Genomic DNA, 15049 nt, shown 5'->3' with positions numbered 1-15049 from the left:
ACTGGTTACAAGAAATGAGGAAATGTAATGTTGTGCATGCAGTAAACAAAAATAAGCACATACTGAATTCAGCATTTTATAATCAAAATAAGCACAAAGAAAAACAGAGTTAGATGAGACAGACACTGGTTAGGAGCAGTAAAGAAGTGATCAAACAACAAATCAATCTGTAAAGAACATAAATGTGAACTGAGTTTATTGACTTGTGAAACAATTGTCAGTGAAAAAGCATCTAAAGTCAACATGAGTTGACCTCTCAAATATATGACTAAAATATTATTATATAAGTCTAAAATTATGTGACTATAAACCAGAATTTCTCAATCTCAGGCCTCCTAACAAATTGGCCTGCATGCTTTGTGTCCCATTTCCAGCACACCTGATTCAAATGATCAAATTACCTCCTCAGTGTGGCTTCAAGGTCTTCAGAAGTCTGTTAACGACCCGTTAATTTAAACCAGGTGTGTTTAAATGCAGGCCAGGGGGGTTCTGAATACCAGCACTGAGGAAGAAACACTGGTAAATACAATTTCAGGCTTTTAATTTGTGCTTTTGTCTAAATCTTGAGGTTAAAGAAATGGCTTTTTGCTTAAATAAACTACCTAAAGTATATTTGTACACGATTACTGCTGAATTTGCCTTCAAAGTACCCCATTTAGCCGAAAGGTTTCCTAGAAAGAAAAAAAACCTACAGCACAAAATGTGTCAGCTAGCAGTGACTGTGTGCTTGTAGCCAAATGACAGAAGAGTTGTCCTTTATTTGCTTCATTTGTCCTCTTGAATCTGTGTGTTGTTAATCAACCTGAATTCACTTTAGGCCATGTCTTTCCCAAAAGATTTCCTCGATAACAGAACTAAAGGACACAGTAGGAAGTGGGAGTAAAGTAGGAATCAGGGACCTGCATGGTGCTATATATAAAAACGAGATCAGGACTTTTGTAAAACTGGGTGGTATTATAGTGTTGAAAATATTAATTATATAGATATTTTCATGATTCATCAGTTCATCTGGGTTATCGTTCAGTGCTGAGCTACACTGGAGAGAAACATGAGCAGAAATAGACTCAGAGGCAAAACTAGGCTTTTCAAATGAATAAACTTTGTCACGGTAAACTGTTATTGAGTTAGGAATGGTGTCATATCTCAGCGAGATAACATTAACCATGGTTAAAACAGAAATTAGGGATCGTATCTTATACTGCTAAGTGGGGGAAAACATATTTCTACATTTAATCCTTATTTGACATACCAAAGTGGAATTGTAATGGTAAACTTGATGTTCTCAGAGTCAAACTCTCTGGGACAGCTGCAGCTTTGAGACTTTTCCAGAGTAAAGTGATCCTGCACGATGCTGGTCTGTACAAGTATCTTTGGTTTTAACCCTCAGGCTTGATTGTAGGTTTGTAGAACTGAGGCAGTTTTAGCATTTGCTTCGTTTTCAAGTATAAAGAAGCTCTAAAGTGACATTCAAGCTGTGACAGAAACATGAGCACCAAAGGAAAAGTTTGCTTGATGCCGTCAAAGAAGGACAGACAGTAATATGAGTCGCTAAGGGTCAAAACAGGTGAAATGTGGGAATGACTCCTTTGAGAGAAACTGGAGTGAGAAGCTTCAGGAGACCTGAGGATGATGTGTAGGATTCTTTAATTTCCTCACTAGATGGTGGTTGAGCATTGATTTGCCCCCACTCTCCCGAATGCACAATGTGGGTCTAAATTATATTCCTGTAAGCTGCAGCCTTCTGGTAGGTGTAGCTTGTCTCTTAACAGCTCAGTGTCTCTGTGTGAAAGATTACCTGATGTTGGACCTTTTATTACCTCAGGTAAGATAGAAAAAACTTTAATTTGGCTTAAGGATAGATTTTCACTAAAACAGCATAGCAGTTTGATCATGTACTGCTGTAATCTTTACAAATCATTGTCTAAATAAACACTTGCATTCATACAACAATGCAGTACTATCAAATTAGCCAGCAGATAGTTGATGACCAGAATATGTCTGCCTTAGGATAGTAAAAAGATGTTTTCTGGACAATGGAGAACTTATTAAAAAAGGGACAAAGACACCAGCCTTGTCAGAGCTGGAGAACTGAATCAGTAGAAGAGCAGCATGACCTGGCATCAGCATGTGACTGGAAGTACTCTACATGACAATTCTGTTGCAACTAATGAAGGCACGCCACTAAATCTTGTCTGCCCTTAGAGAAATCCTAAGAATATTTGGTCTAGAAATGGGAAACGGAGGACTATAATTGCTTAGCATTCAAACGCCCGGACCTTGATTTGGCAAACTGAAGAGGAGAAAAACAAAACAAAACTTCCAGGCAACTTTGCTGGAAAACAACATAACTTTTTTTTTCTTTTTTTCTAACTACTTTTTAGGGCTCAGCAGCACAGTTATTATCCTTGGTCAAAAAAATGTGGTGCTCTTGCAGCAGATTGTGCATGCTGCCTGTAAACTGACTCACAACTGCAGTGTTTCAGTGTCAGCTAATGGTTAAAAGATGCAGGACTATTATCGTAGCATGCATGTTTTATTTGGATCTTCTGGCACAGATACCTTTTTAGAAACTTGAAAACAAAACTGGAGGCCTACTTTAGTCCTAAACTCTTTACAACTACAGATCTATTAGTTCAGTTCAGATTTTATGTCACCTTGAGTTCCATTATTAAAACTTTGGCTTGCATTCATTTATTTTTATTTGAGGACACCAAAAGTTGCTGTATTTTGTTGGACCTAGAGTCACTAATTTGTTCAAGAGGATGAACTGAAAATCAGCACAACAAACTTTTATCTCAGGTCCCAGATTTGTTCAGTGGAATTGAAACATGTTGGATTTTTGGGTGAAGCCAAAAAAATGTTTATGTATGGACGTCATAAAATCCAAGAAACCCATCAGAGTTTGGAAGTTATAAATGTGCCAGGCTTACCATTTAACTAGATAAAATAAAATAATAAAACAATAAAACAGTCTGGTATTTCCTTGTTCTGTGTACTAAAATCTCCTGAACTGTCATTTCCTTGAATCAAACTTTTTCTACAGGCTTAAAAAGTAAACAGTGTTAAAAATGTAACAACTACAAACTAACTAGTTGTCTAAAATTAATGTATGTTACAGTACAAGTGTGTGTTCGTGTGCAGGTTGTGATACCCATTTCTTATATGTGGGAGTCTGCAGACATCCATCTTTGCTGTGCACTGCATGAGAGATAACAAGCTTTCATTTAGGATTTATACTGTACCAAATCCAGTAAAACAGCTGCACATTCCTCAGCGTCTGCTTCACAGAGACAGAGTTTCTAACCACATGATCAACTGAGTGAATGCAACCATGAGTGAGAGACTGGGGTTTGAGTGAAAAGGCCATTATAACATGTATCAGTTACATCATCAAAGAAGCCTTAAGGTCTGAAATCCAGACTAGTCACCAGTTCATGTTTTTAACTAGAACACTGTGATCAGAAAAGTGAGTCTTCTGATGTTTTGTTGACCCTCAGCTGCACTTTTAAGCAGGGCAGGGATGCATCTGATCTCAAGTAATATTATTAAGAACAAAATTTTAAATAATGTAAAATCAAAGCATTAAAAAAACCATGAATGTAAATTTTATTGTGATCAAAATTAAATGATTCATCTGTAAAAATAAATCAAAGCATCATGTGCATCTTAAAAGCCAACATATGTTGAAACAGCTTTGCTTAATGTCTTCTTGGTTCTCTTTCCACGATCTCCGGTGTGTGACCTGCTGTGAAGGCTGGTGGCAGACTGACACCACTTGGCATGTTCAGCGGGAGGGGGGGCTGCTCCTTTCAGGCCATGCCAACACTGGCAGCACCTCTCCACCACAGAGTTAATGATGGGGTCTTCATCAGGACCACAACCCCACCCTCTCCATCTAATCATCCTGTCATTTAATATCATAGACCTTTATATTTAGACCTCCAACAGAAAACTGGAGATTGAAACTGGAATGGGAACAACAACCAGTAAAAGATTTAGTCCTTCCCCCTCCATGTAAACAAACAGAACACTGCCCATGAAAAAAAAACAACTTTTAAACATGTATACAGTATACTCTTTTCTTTTTTTTTTTTCTTCAGGTGTTGACTCTTATTGATTCACACAGTTCTTATCTTGCTGCTGAATGTTCAAGTATACAATTAACTGTAATTAATAATGTCATACTTAAAAGAAAGTTAATAAATGCAATGAATGTGAGGGATTGAGTAGATGGGACTTCAAGCCCCACAATCCTAGTGCACAGACTCTGGTTCTAAAAACACAACATGGCAGCTTCTGTAAAAGTCCTGCCATTTCCAACAAGGAGAAACGACAGGGACACTTGGTCTATAATATACACAGTCTGTGTTTAGTACTGATAACTAAAATAACTCTCTTATTAAACAGACATAATCAACTAAAATTACAAAATAACAACTGATATGATCTAAAGCAAGATGTTCTATATGATTTTAAGAACCACAAGAGAGCATTGATTGTAAACAAACAGACTGGACCTATTTGGAAGATTCTTAACTGCACCACATCTCTGTTTTAAATTCTTAAAAAAAATGCATTGTCTTAATATTTTACAAGCAACTGATAACATTTGCCCTCTAACTGTAATTACCTTTTTGATGACAGGATTGCATGCAGTGTATCATCTTCTGAAAAAACAGCTAGTTCAGGACTTATCATGCTTTTCCACATGGAATTTGTGTTGGATTAATCGGGGGTTAATTAAATTATTTGAACTCTACACATTTGAGAGCATGCTTGTTAACAATTTTATATTATTTTTGATGTAATATAACAGCCTTTTTTTATTCTATCTTCTGTTTTAGAACTCAGACCACTGAGTGTTCCTAACCATGAGCAGTGCAGCCAACATCAAAGTCATATCTCAGAGCCAGAGTGACGCAGATGTCAGTTCAAGTCTGCCTTTACCTCGGAACATGATGCCTCTCCCAAAGACGGATCCCAAACAACAGTACAGCGGCCTCCCCAATCCTGCAGTGCCGTATCAGCATGCTGCTAAACGACATCCTGCATATTCTTCATCATCTGCTTCCTCAGGCCCTGCAGATCTGCTGAGAGGTAGGGCTTTAAAAAACCAGCTACTACAGCAAAAGACGAGCACGTACTCGAACAGAGGCCCAGCAGCCACAGAGAGAAGTGACGGGACATGTTCAGCATACAGCAGCCCTCAGATACCAAAGAGGGACTTCCTGCGTTCTAAAGACACACTGGACCTCCGCAACAGCGCAGTGACTCAGAAAGCTTTAAGAGACCTGCAGTTTAGAAGAAACACAAACAGGAACTGGACCTTTGGGAAGAGTCGTCTCAGTAATGTGGACAATGCACAAGAAGGGGACGCCTTACAGAAGCTCTCTGCTGATGTTCAGTCAGGCCACAGAAGAGGACGTCTTCCTTACATTAAAGGGCCAAATGGGAATGAGATATCAAGACTGTCTTCAGCCGGACAGGAGCATTTCCAAAAACAAGCGAGGAACGTATCAAACCGGGATCTGACAGCCTCTGACAGAGAGATGCTCAGTAACAAATCGAAGGATTCTTATCAGACATTCAACATGAAACGCAGAGGGAGTGAGCCAGCAAAAATCACCATGGCTGCTGTTGCTCCGTTCAGATTCAGGTGAGGGCAGTGTTTCATCTTTTTAAGATGGAAAGATAAGCAGACTATTTATTTATTTATTTATTTATTTATTTATTTATTTATTTATTTATTGTGCAACGACGTTAAATTTTGTTTTTNACACTCGTGGCAACTCTTTTACTTGGCTTTGAAATCTATTTTCCAAATCCTGTACATTTCTGTGTCTGTTAAAGTGTTTGTGGTGTTCTGCAGGTTTCAGGTCAACGAGGACACAGAAGCCACTCTTGATGATCTGAGCGACTGCTCCTCTGATTCAATGGAGGTCTGCTGTGATGATTTAGGTGAGTGAATTTTCTGATTTTTCCAATTAGAGACTGCTGAGCTCACCTGAGGCTGTAAATCATTTGTTCCAAATTTTGGATGTTGGTCATAAATTAAGTATGTCTCAAAGCTTTTTTTTTCTCATCTTAGCAATCATAATGTGATCATTGTTTCAGGCCTCTGGCAATTTCTTAGATATGAATCTGAAAAAGAAGCAGGGATTATATGTCTGAGATGCTCATGATGCAAGATGCTTGGGTGGTGTGAGGCTTAATAATTGTTACAGGCTGGTTATCTTTCATTTCATAGTTTATTATTTATTCAGTTAAAGCAAAATGCTCCACACCCTTTCAAGAATATTAAAGAGGAATGAAAGAGCATAGAAGAACTTTAATATCTGCAATAAGAAATTGCAAAAAGGTGCTTGTGCTTAAAAAAAGTTGGCAGTGCTATAAACCAGTAGTTCTCAAAGCTGAAGTTGGAACTCAGTTGCAGGTCTTGAAAAGATTCTAAATTGTTTAGAAATAAAGTTTTTATAATGAGTGCTGATTTTTATCATGGTTGTTAAAGATTGGGAACCACTGATGTAACCCAACAAATGAAAAATAACTCTAATTTGTAATATTTATAAAAGGTAATATTTGTAGATTATTAACCAGATTTTTAAATCAAAGATCAGTCAGACTATAAAATTCACCCTCTGGATGATCAGACTTCTCTTTCCTGCCACAATCCCCAAGAGCTTTATAAAACCCTAACAACAAAAACAAACCTCTTTAACACACTTCATTGAGGTCAGGCAGTTGGTTTAGCAGAATGCTGGTTTTCCATCTGTGTTTTATTGCGTCCTGTAACACCCAAACTTTTATAAGGCTGACTGCTGACTCCTCAGCGCTGCAGTTTTTCTCACCAAGTCTGAAGCCAAACGCACAACGATCGCTGCACAGTACACGTGCCACCTGCTATGTGCATCAAGATTTCCTGAAATAATTCTTTATGCACTTCAGGAAAAACAGTTTGGTTAAAAAAAGACTTGAACCACAGATTGTTTTTGTTGTTTATATGAGTCTGATGTGCTCTCATAATCAAATGTCTGCCATTAATGTCAACGTTGTTAAATAATGAAAGCTGATTATTATGTTTGTCCTGATGTCTGCTTCAAACAGAAAGCTTAGAGACTTTATTACAAATAAAGTTTGGATTTGGCTTAGTCAATATTTAATTGTTTCCAAGGTGCAAAGAAAATATCTTTGACTGAAGGCAATTTGTCATTAGCGAACACTACCACGACAATTCAATCAATTAAGCCTAATTAGAGTGAGATTACATGATGGAAACGCTACTCTAAACAAGTGATATTGATTTAAGGGGGTTTAGAGAAGCTGCTGACTCCAGAGTCATAGTTTTAACCACAGAACAGAGTTTATGCTGTGGTATGGTCATTATAAGAGTGCTGCAAATTTAGAAAGAGTTCATGTTTAAATCTTATTCTATCCACAGTTTTTGTTTTTTTGTTTTTTTTTATAGATCAAATCACTTTAGTCAACTTGACCAACTCCAAATCTATCAATGTTTATCTCGTCTATGCAGACACAAAAGGCTATTTTAAAATATGTTGTACTTGGAGTCAAACATCTCAAAGTTAATTGACACCACACACAAAGTACAACAAGAATGTCCTAATTTTAGTTTTCCACACTTTTCTGGTCATAAATCAAAATACAAAACTGATTTAAAATTGGCTTGATGTCTGAATGGTGATAAGTAAAGAGCTCACAAACAACAATTTGCTTTATCAGTGTCAATGTCAATAAGTGGAAGAAGTATTGATTCATAATTAGCTTTTATTATTATTCAGTGATTATTTTAGAACCCACAAACCCATGCACATCTCCACACATCCTGTGGAAACATTGGTGTCTTCAGATTTCATAGTTTGTAGTCTGCTTTACAGATCAAGTGTACTCTGTGTAATGACTGGGGCTTTTTGCATTTTTTAAACAAAATGCTATAAAGAGACATTGACTTTAATTTAAAAATGTTTGCAGTGAATCAGTCAGTATCATAAAATGCTTCCTGCTTTTTTATGTCACAAGAAAACTGAAATAATTACACCATGTAATATGTTGTTTTTCATTACATGTGATTAAACTGCTGCCATGTCTGAAGAAATAAATTCAAATACAGATAACATTCTGAATTATTTAATTTTGAGTGACATGTTTGGTGTAGTAATTGTTGCTCATGATTGGGCATCATGAAAACCTCTAGCAGACATCTTAATTACCACAATGACTGCGAGCTGAAAGCCTCCGGACAGTCTCCTCTGGGAGAGACCGGACTGACGACTGAGTGGTCCTCCACCGAGGACAGACACATGAAAACCAGAGACTGAGTGCTCCGAGGGGAAGATCAGGTTTCATCCTGTCTGAGTTTCTTCCATTTTCACTGGACAGACAGAAGGGGTGTTTCAGTTCTAGTTAAGTGTCATGTGGTTTCAGCTACAAATAACTGCAAGACAAAATTATGAGTTTTGCATGCTGAACTTTATTAAGTCAAATCTGTACACTGTACATGTTCAAAATAACATCAAAACAAATATTTGAAAAGCTTGCTCCAAATAAACATGTTCCAAAATATAAACTTAATGCCTCGATGTGTCAAGTTTGGCAAGTAAGGACCCAGGGATCCAGATTAGCATGAGAACCTGTGAGCAGAAATAAGGATTTGATCATAAAATAAAAGGTTGGCAGGGCAACAAATAAAAGTCCTGAGTAACGATGCACACAGGGAACAGGCAGGTGGCCAAACAGTATGACAGGGTGAGACTTGGGAGTAAAAGTACTGGAAAGGATGAGGAACAAGTTGATGCAGCTGGTCTGATTGGCAAACAAGAGACAGATGAGTAAAAAGGAGCAGGTTAATTGAAGGAATGCAATGGTAAATGATACAGGGGAGAAACAGAAAGTATATAAGTAACATGACAAAATAAACCTAATCTCCTATAATAAAAAATAAATTAACAAACCCAATCAACAACAACCTCAAAAACCCAGGACCATGACACTAAAATACAAGTTTAAAAACACTTGTGATTTTCAGTCAGCTTAATAATTTAATATGGTTATGACATTTCCAAACTTATATTTGGATCTCTTTTTATGTCTACAGATGGAAAAAAAAATACCAGAGAAACTAAAAAACCTTAACTGTAAATAAGATATGATTCAAGAAAATCCATTACAAACTAAAAATGTGCTTTGAAACACATTTGAAATAATACTGAGGATAAAAAATGAACCATAGCATTGCTTATCAGATCTGCTGTGCTAATGCAGTGCCACAGAAAAACAGCTGGGACATTGGATTAGACATTTACCACAGGGGTTATCAATGAAAATCAATGTTTTGTTACAGAGGGGAGAGTGTGAAGGCCACCACATACATTTAACCTCTTTGAATGGTGTCTCAGAAAACTTGTTAGGCTGGCTTTTGCTACAGAACCTCAGAAATAAATACACCGAAGTTACTATAAAGAGGCCTGGTGAATATCAGCAGCCCAGTATTTGGCTTGAAAGAGCTAAAATAAATGTTTTCAACTCACAGGTTAAGACATGTGAAAACACTGTCTCCACAGAAAGGAACAAGTGTAGGAGTGTGATGATAAGGGGTTGGATGAGAGGGGAAATGATGTTGATAATTGACTGAATTTAGGACAATAGCTATTGGTTCAAAGTGTGAACAATAGGTGGGTGTGTGGAAGGGGGAGTGATAATGACCTAATCTCAGTAATAAAAGTTATACCAACTGATGCAAAATCTAATAATAAAGTTATATGCATGCAATAATTTCATCATCTTTGAGGCATACAGCATGTCATCAGTAAAGGGAGATTGATTTGTATTGACTTTGGCTTCATAGTAGGTGTTGCTGCCTTTCTGCCAAATGGAACTTCATTTAATCATTAAAACTAAAGCTTGCACTGTATTTTGACAAAAAGCACAGTTATGATTTTGTTCTTGTGGTTTTCCCCTTCTGAGCACATGTGGAGGTCTCCCAAATGTTTTTGAGTCCACTGAGTCATAGCAGCTGGGCAGCACCAAAATGGTTACACATGCTGACCAGGGAAATACACAACAGACAGCTGTGTGACTGTGGTTGGTTTGTGTGTGCGTGTGTGTGTGTGTGGTGAGGGGGTGCTCAAACACACACACAGATTACTAACTACAGAACATGAATCAATCCCAGATTTGAAAGAAATGAAAAACTCAACTCCACCCTCCTCTCTCCTGAGACCTGATTGTGACTGAAAGTGAGCAATACAAAAAAAAAAAAAAAAAAACAGAACAAGAACAAGAAAACAACTTTAAACAAATTACAAATTACAATTTGGTTCTGTCAGGTAATGTTATAGAAGGGGTTGGATGGAGAGCCTTTTATGCCTAAATCACCATAACTTTAAACATTGTGTTCATGTTGTTGTTCTTATGTTCTTCATCTTAGATTTTTAGCACTCATTTGTTGCAAGAAAACATTTTTGTGCTGGTCTTTGGATGAAACCAAACAAACAAACAAAAAAAGGTTGATGTGGTTATCATGCTTTGAGATTTTCCAAGTTGTCACAAACAAAATCTGTTTGACTTCATTCTTTGGAGATTACAAAACTGCATAAGTTTATTGTTGAAATTTTTTGGCTTGGACCAAAGTGGTGGATTGAGCAATAAAACAACCCTCGCCAGCAGTACTTCATTTTATCTCTGTGTGAAGCAAAATCCGTTTTAGTAAGACTTGCTCGAAAAAATTGTTTGGTTAACATTCTCTAACAAATCCCCATCCTCTGAAACAAATCAGTTATTGACAGCAAAAGAATAAATGCGGTCTGTACTGCTGATCAGTCAGTCAGCTGGAGAGCAAACTCGTGATGATGACAATGAACAAGGCTTAATAATAATAATAATAATAAATCCAATTTATACCGCACTTTTCATTAACAAAAATCTCAAAGTGCTACACAGTGCAATTAAAATCAAAGATAAAAAATCAGAGATAAAAACAACATCATAAAAAACATGTAGAAGCAGAATAGGCTTGCTTAAATAAAAAAAAGTCTTCAAGCCTCTTTTAAAATCAATCAATGGTTGGGGAGCTCTCAAATAATCTGGGAGAGAGACATTGTTTTGACATTGTTTTCACAAACTAATTGCCAGATCAGAGTTGCTGGAGCCAGAGCCACCCTAGGTGCCTTGAGAACCAAATAAAGAGGGCAGTGGAGTGTGTTGAAAGCCATTGTGAGAGTGGAAAAGGTCCCTTCTGGAGACGGAAGCTAACAAGTCACTGAAATCCGATGGATTTGCACCACATTGCGTTGTCTTATTTGGCTGTGCTGGTTTATAAAAGGAAGTAACTCGCTCCTAAAAGCCACAGGGCTTTAAAGATATGCAAAAGCAACGTTACACAAAACAGTGGCTTGTCACTTGTTGAAAAAGCAAACGTGTCTTTGTTAGCTGTATTTGTGCAGCGCAGCAAGGTCTAGTGCAGATGACATGCAGAGGCAGAAAGGGAGAAGGCGGTTTCCAAGGAGCTGCCCTGCATGCAGGAGCTGCAGAGCCTCCTGAATCCTCCTGAGAGGTGCTGGGAGGAATGTCTTAAACAAGCCAGCAAATAATTAATTCCCTAAACAATGTGACTGCATTTTCAATTTTCCATAGTGTTTTAGTTTGCGTCTCAGTGTGTAAATGCATTTAACCATGACTTAAAGATATTTCCAGAGTGTGGTTTAGGGTGTGTTGCCTGCAATGGTGGAAATTCTTGTCATTTCAGTGCCTGCTGAAGTCCAAGTCACTTTGTTTTCAATACATAATCTTTTAGTGCCTGTGTTGATGTAAAAAAACAGCTGGAAAAACAGCTGTTTTCTAAGCAAGTGATTTATCCAGTTATAATTCTGGAATAGATATCATACTGAAGCTCAGACAGGATCAAGAGATAATCTGGATGCTCCAGTTGATGCATTGTGTGGACTTGTCACAGTGATTATAATTTCTGCTATAGTATGTAGTTACATATTTGAATGTGTATAGCTTCACAACCATGCGTCAAGAGTATTGAACAGTGAAGCCTGGAGGTGAGGAGGGGGAGGGGAAGAACAAAGGAATCACAGGAAATGGTGGGGAAACAAGAGGTGTTAGAAGATGATCGTGCCAGGGTTTTAAAATTCGCCCTCACCACTCTCTCTTGCATTTCACATGTTCTGGAGAAACATGGCAAAGCATCTTTAAATAATCGGAAAAGGACAGGAGGAGGAGGAGGGAGGATGGGAGGGAAGGCGGAGGCGAAGAAGAGGCAGCAGAGAGCAGGGGAGGAGGGAGTGCTGTTGCGTCTGCCACCGCTGTCATTCTGCTGCTGCGCGGCTCAGCAGCAGGAGGGTGAGCAGAAGGGAGGAGAGTGGAAAAAACAGAAGAGAGGAGGACAGGAGGGAAGGAGAGAAAGGGAGCGCCTGGGCAGCACTGCAACAGCAGCAGCTGCAGCAGCCTGTCAGGAGGAAAGAGGGGAAAAGGAGACAGAGGGAAGAACAAGAAGGCAGCAGGACTTACTAAGAGGAAGCATTTTTATGTAGGATTTCACAGAAGGAAAAGGGTCCGAGTAATGATGCCTTTCGATATGGTCTCATGCAGGAGGCATGCTTGGAAATAGTGTGAAAAGCAGAGAAGGAGATTTGAAGATGGAAAGGACGGATAACACTAAAGGGTACGGCCAAGCAGATGGCAAAGGAGTTGGTTTGGCAGCCAAGAGGCCCAAGTCTGGAGTGCCCCAGAGCACACAGAGGGGTGAACTTAAGGTTTACCGGGCTGGTAGTTCTGAGGGCAGGATACCGGTGCCCTCAAGTCTTCGCAAACAGAGATCGATGACAAACCTGGCTGTACTCACTGATGCTGAGAAGAAGCTGCATCTCTACGAGCCAAAGTGGTGTGATGACATGGCCAAGCCTGGAGCGGGGCAGAGCAAGGCAAGCAAGCCAAAGACCGCAGGAGGTGGCAGCAGTTCTGGCGGGGGTGCCCCCCTTTCTCGAAACCTATCCAAATCCGAACACTCGCTGTTCCAGGGCAAACCCAAGCCCTTTAGCCCACTCGCTGCTCCCTCTGCCCTGGGCAAGCAGAGCCGCATACCTCGTGGTCCTTTTGCTGAGGTGAAGCCTTTGAGCAAGGCACCTGAGGATGGGAAGTCAGATGACGAAATCCTCTCCAGCAAAGCCAAGGCCAACCCAAAGAAAGCTGTGGCTGGAGCTGGAGTAGAGTCCGCTTCCAAAGGCCAAGGAGAGGAAGGGGGAGATAAACCCTTCCTAAAGGTGGATCCAGAGCTGGTGGTGACAGTGCTGGGTGACCTGGAGCAGCTTCTTTTCAGTCAGATGTTAGGTGAGTACAACAGAGCAGTCGGAAGCGTCTACAATATGTTTGGTTGTGATATGAGCCAAAGCCACTGCTCTTACAACAGCACGCCCCCTTCAATCCAGCTCCCACATGGCACCTGCTGCTGCAGGGCTTCCTTTCTCTTTTGTGCATTCTCCCTCATTTCCTTTTTGGGTTCTATTGTTGCATTGAATGCTTATCTTAGCAGTTTCATATAAAGCAGTGCAATTACTATAACACCTAACCCTTCTTTGTTCTTTCTCCTCTAGCATGTGACTCAGATGTCCGATACTCGGTGACTTTGAATCATGTAGAATATGCTTACTTGCTGTCAAAACATAGCAGGGTGATTGCTTGAAGCCCAGGGGGTTGTGGATTATTACCAGTAGATTGATCATCTTTCTAAAGCTCTCATTTTCTAGAACATGTGCTAATGCATTCTGCTCCCTCTGCGGCTACATGTATGCTTCCTAAAAAACTGAGCTGGAAATAACAATGTATTGAGCTTCTCTCTGAGACACATAAAGCTTCTTCCCGGCTCTATTTGTCTGAGTTCTAACATATGATTACTCCCTTTGTACTATTACAGTAAAGCTATCAGAGAAAATAGCTTCCTGTATAGAGGTGCACATCAGGTTTAGTATTGGGAAGGGCTGGATGAGTGAAATGAGGATTTTATTCATAATAAGATGCTGATTGGGTATCTGATGACTGAATGTGTTTGTGTTGTGCTTATCTCCATACATGCAAGCCTTTTGTACCCAGTGGCAGGTGGAGTATTATCACCTGTGGTCACATAAGAGGACAAAGCTTTGTTATCTTTCAATGTCTTCCAGATGCTGTTTAACCCAAAGCTTTCATTCATCAGGTTTCAAATGCAGTTTTCCACTCAGGCTTTTCTGGAGAGAATTTGGCTGAGCCTGTAACAGTTTATTTTACACCTAATGCTTAATTTTTGCTGATCATTTGAATAATTAGGGAAATGCTTTGTAGAGAATGCAAGTTACTCTGAACCAAAGTGTGGAGTTTTAATTCAGTTTGACCATAGATCTCAATCAGATTGTTCTGCTTAATTCAATATACTGGGCTACCAGTGCAACCCTAAGTCTACTGATGTACCATGTGATTTCTTATTTTCATTATATTCCTATGATCAGGACAGCATTTTAATAAACACATCTGTGGTGAATCGATCTGTTATCCATGCTTCATTAGTCCAGATAGAACGCCATCGTTCATGTTTGTCACATGTAATCTACCAGCAAGTAAGACCTGTAAACAACACAGGACAGACAGAAGCTGTGCCTAAAGTGTGACTGCATGGCACCATGACCAAAGTCGGTGAGCTTTTCAGGTTTCTGCTTTAAACCTGTCTCCTGTTTCAACTCCTTTTGCTTTAAATGCTGCAGGACAACAACTGTGGCTGAGACATTTTCTTAAGTATTGATGTCAAATTTTAGCAAAATCAATTAAAAGCTATTAGTTAAAAATATAAATGGATGTTGCCTATTCTATTGAATTATTTATCATAAATTAAGATGGACAACCCAGATGGGCCTTTGTCACAGTTTAAGTGCTTTTTGTTCACAAAGGGAAAACATTCAGTAAAAAGAAAACAAATTGACATAATTTAAAGAGTCTAAGAAAATGGTAATAATGATTACAATCTTGCACTGATCAGTAAAAAGAAAAAAAAAAAACACCATCA

At 38.9% G+C, this 15049-nt stretch overlaps 1 protein-coding gene across 12 annotated transcripts in view; it reads left to right on the top strand.

The window, feature by feature from the left end:
* Positions 1–15049, top strand: part of nav1b (neuron navigator 1b) — a 63663-nt gene that overhangs the window by 4184 nt on the left and 44430 nt on the right. For 7 of the 12 annotated variants that reach the window (XM_037975418.1, XM_037975417.1, XM_037975416.1 and 4 more), the window contains exons 2-3: positions 4845–5656; positions 5870–5958. In XM_037975418.1, the coding sequence (XP_037831346.1) occupies positions 4872–5656; positions 5870–5958 (874 nt within the window). In that variant the 5' untranslated portion in view covers positions 4845–4871. Of the gene's footprint in view, positions 1–4844; positions 5657–5869; positions 5959–12314; positions 13348–15049 lie in introns of those variants that run through there. The other 5 variants (XM_017408720.2, XM_017408723.2, XM_037975419.1 and 2 more) reach the window with 4 other exon arrangements.

Source organism: Kryptolebias marmoratus, linkage group LG4 (genome assembly GCF_001649575.2).
Source record: "Kryptolebias marmoratus isolate JLee-2015 linkage group LG4, ASM164957v2, whole genome shotgun sequence".
Taxonomy (NCBI): Eukaryota; Metazoa; Chordata; class Actinopteri; order Cyprinodontiformes; family Rivulidae; genus Kryptolebias; species Kryptolebias marmoratus.
Note: the sequence above shows the minus strand (reverse complement) of the source record. Positions and strands in the feature narration are given on the sequence as shown.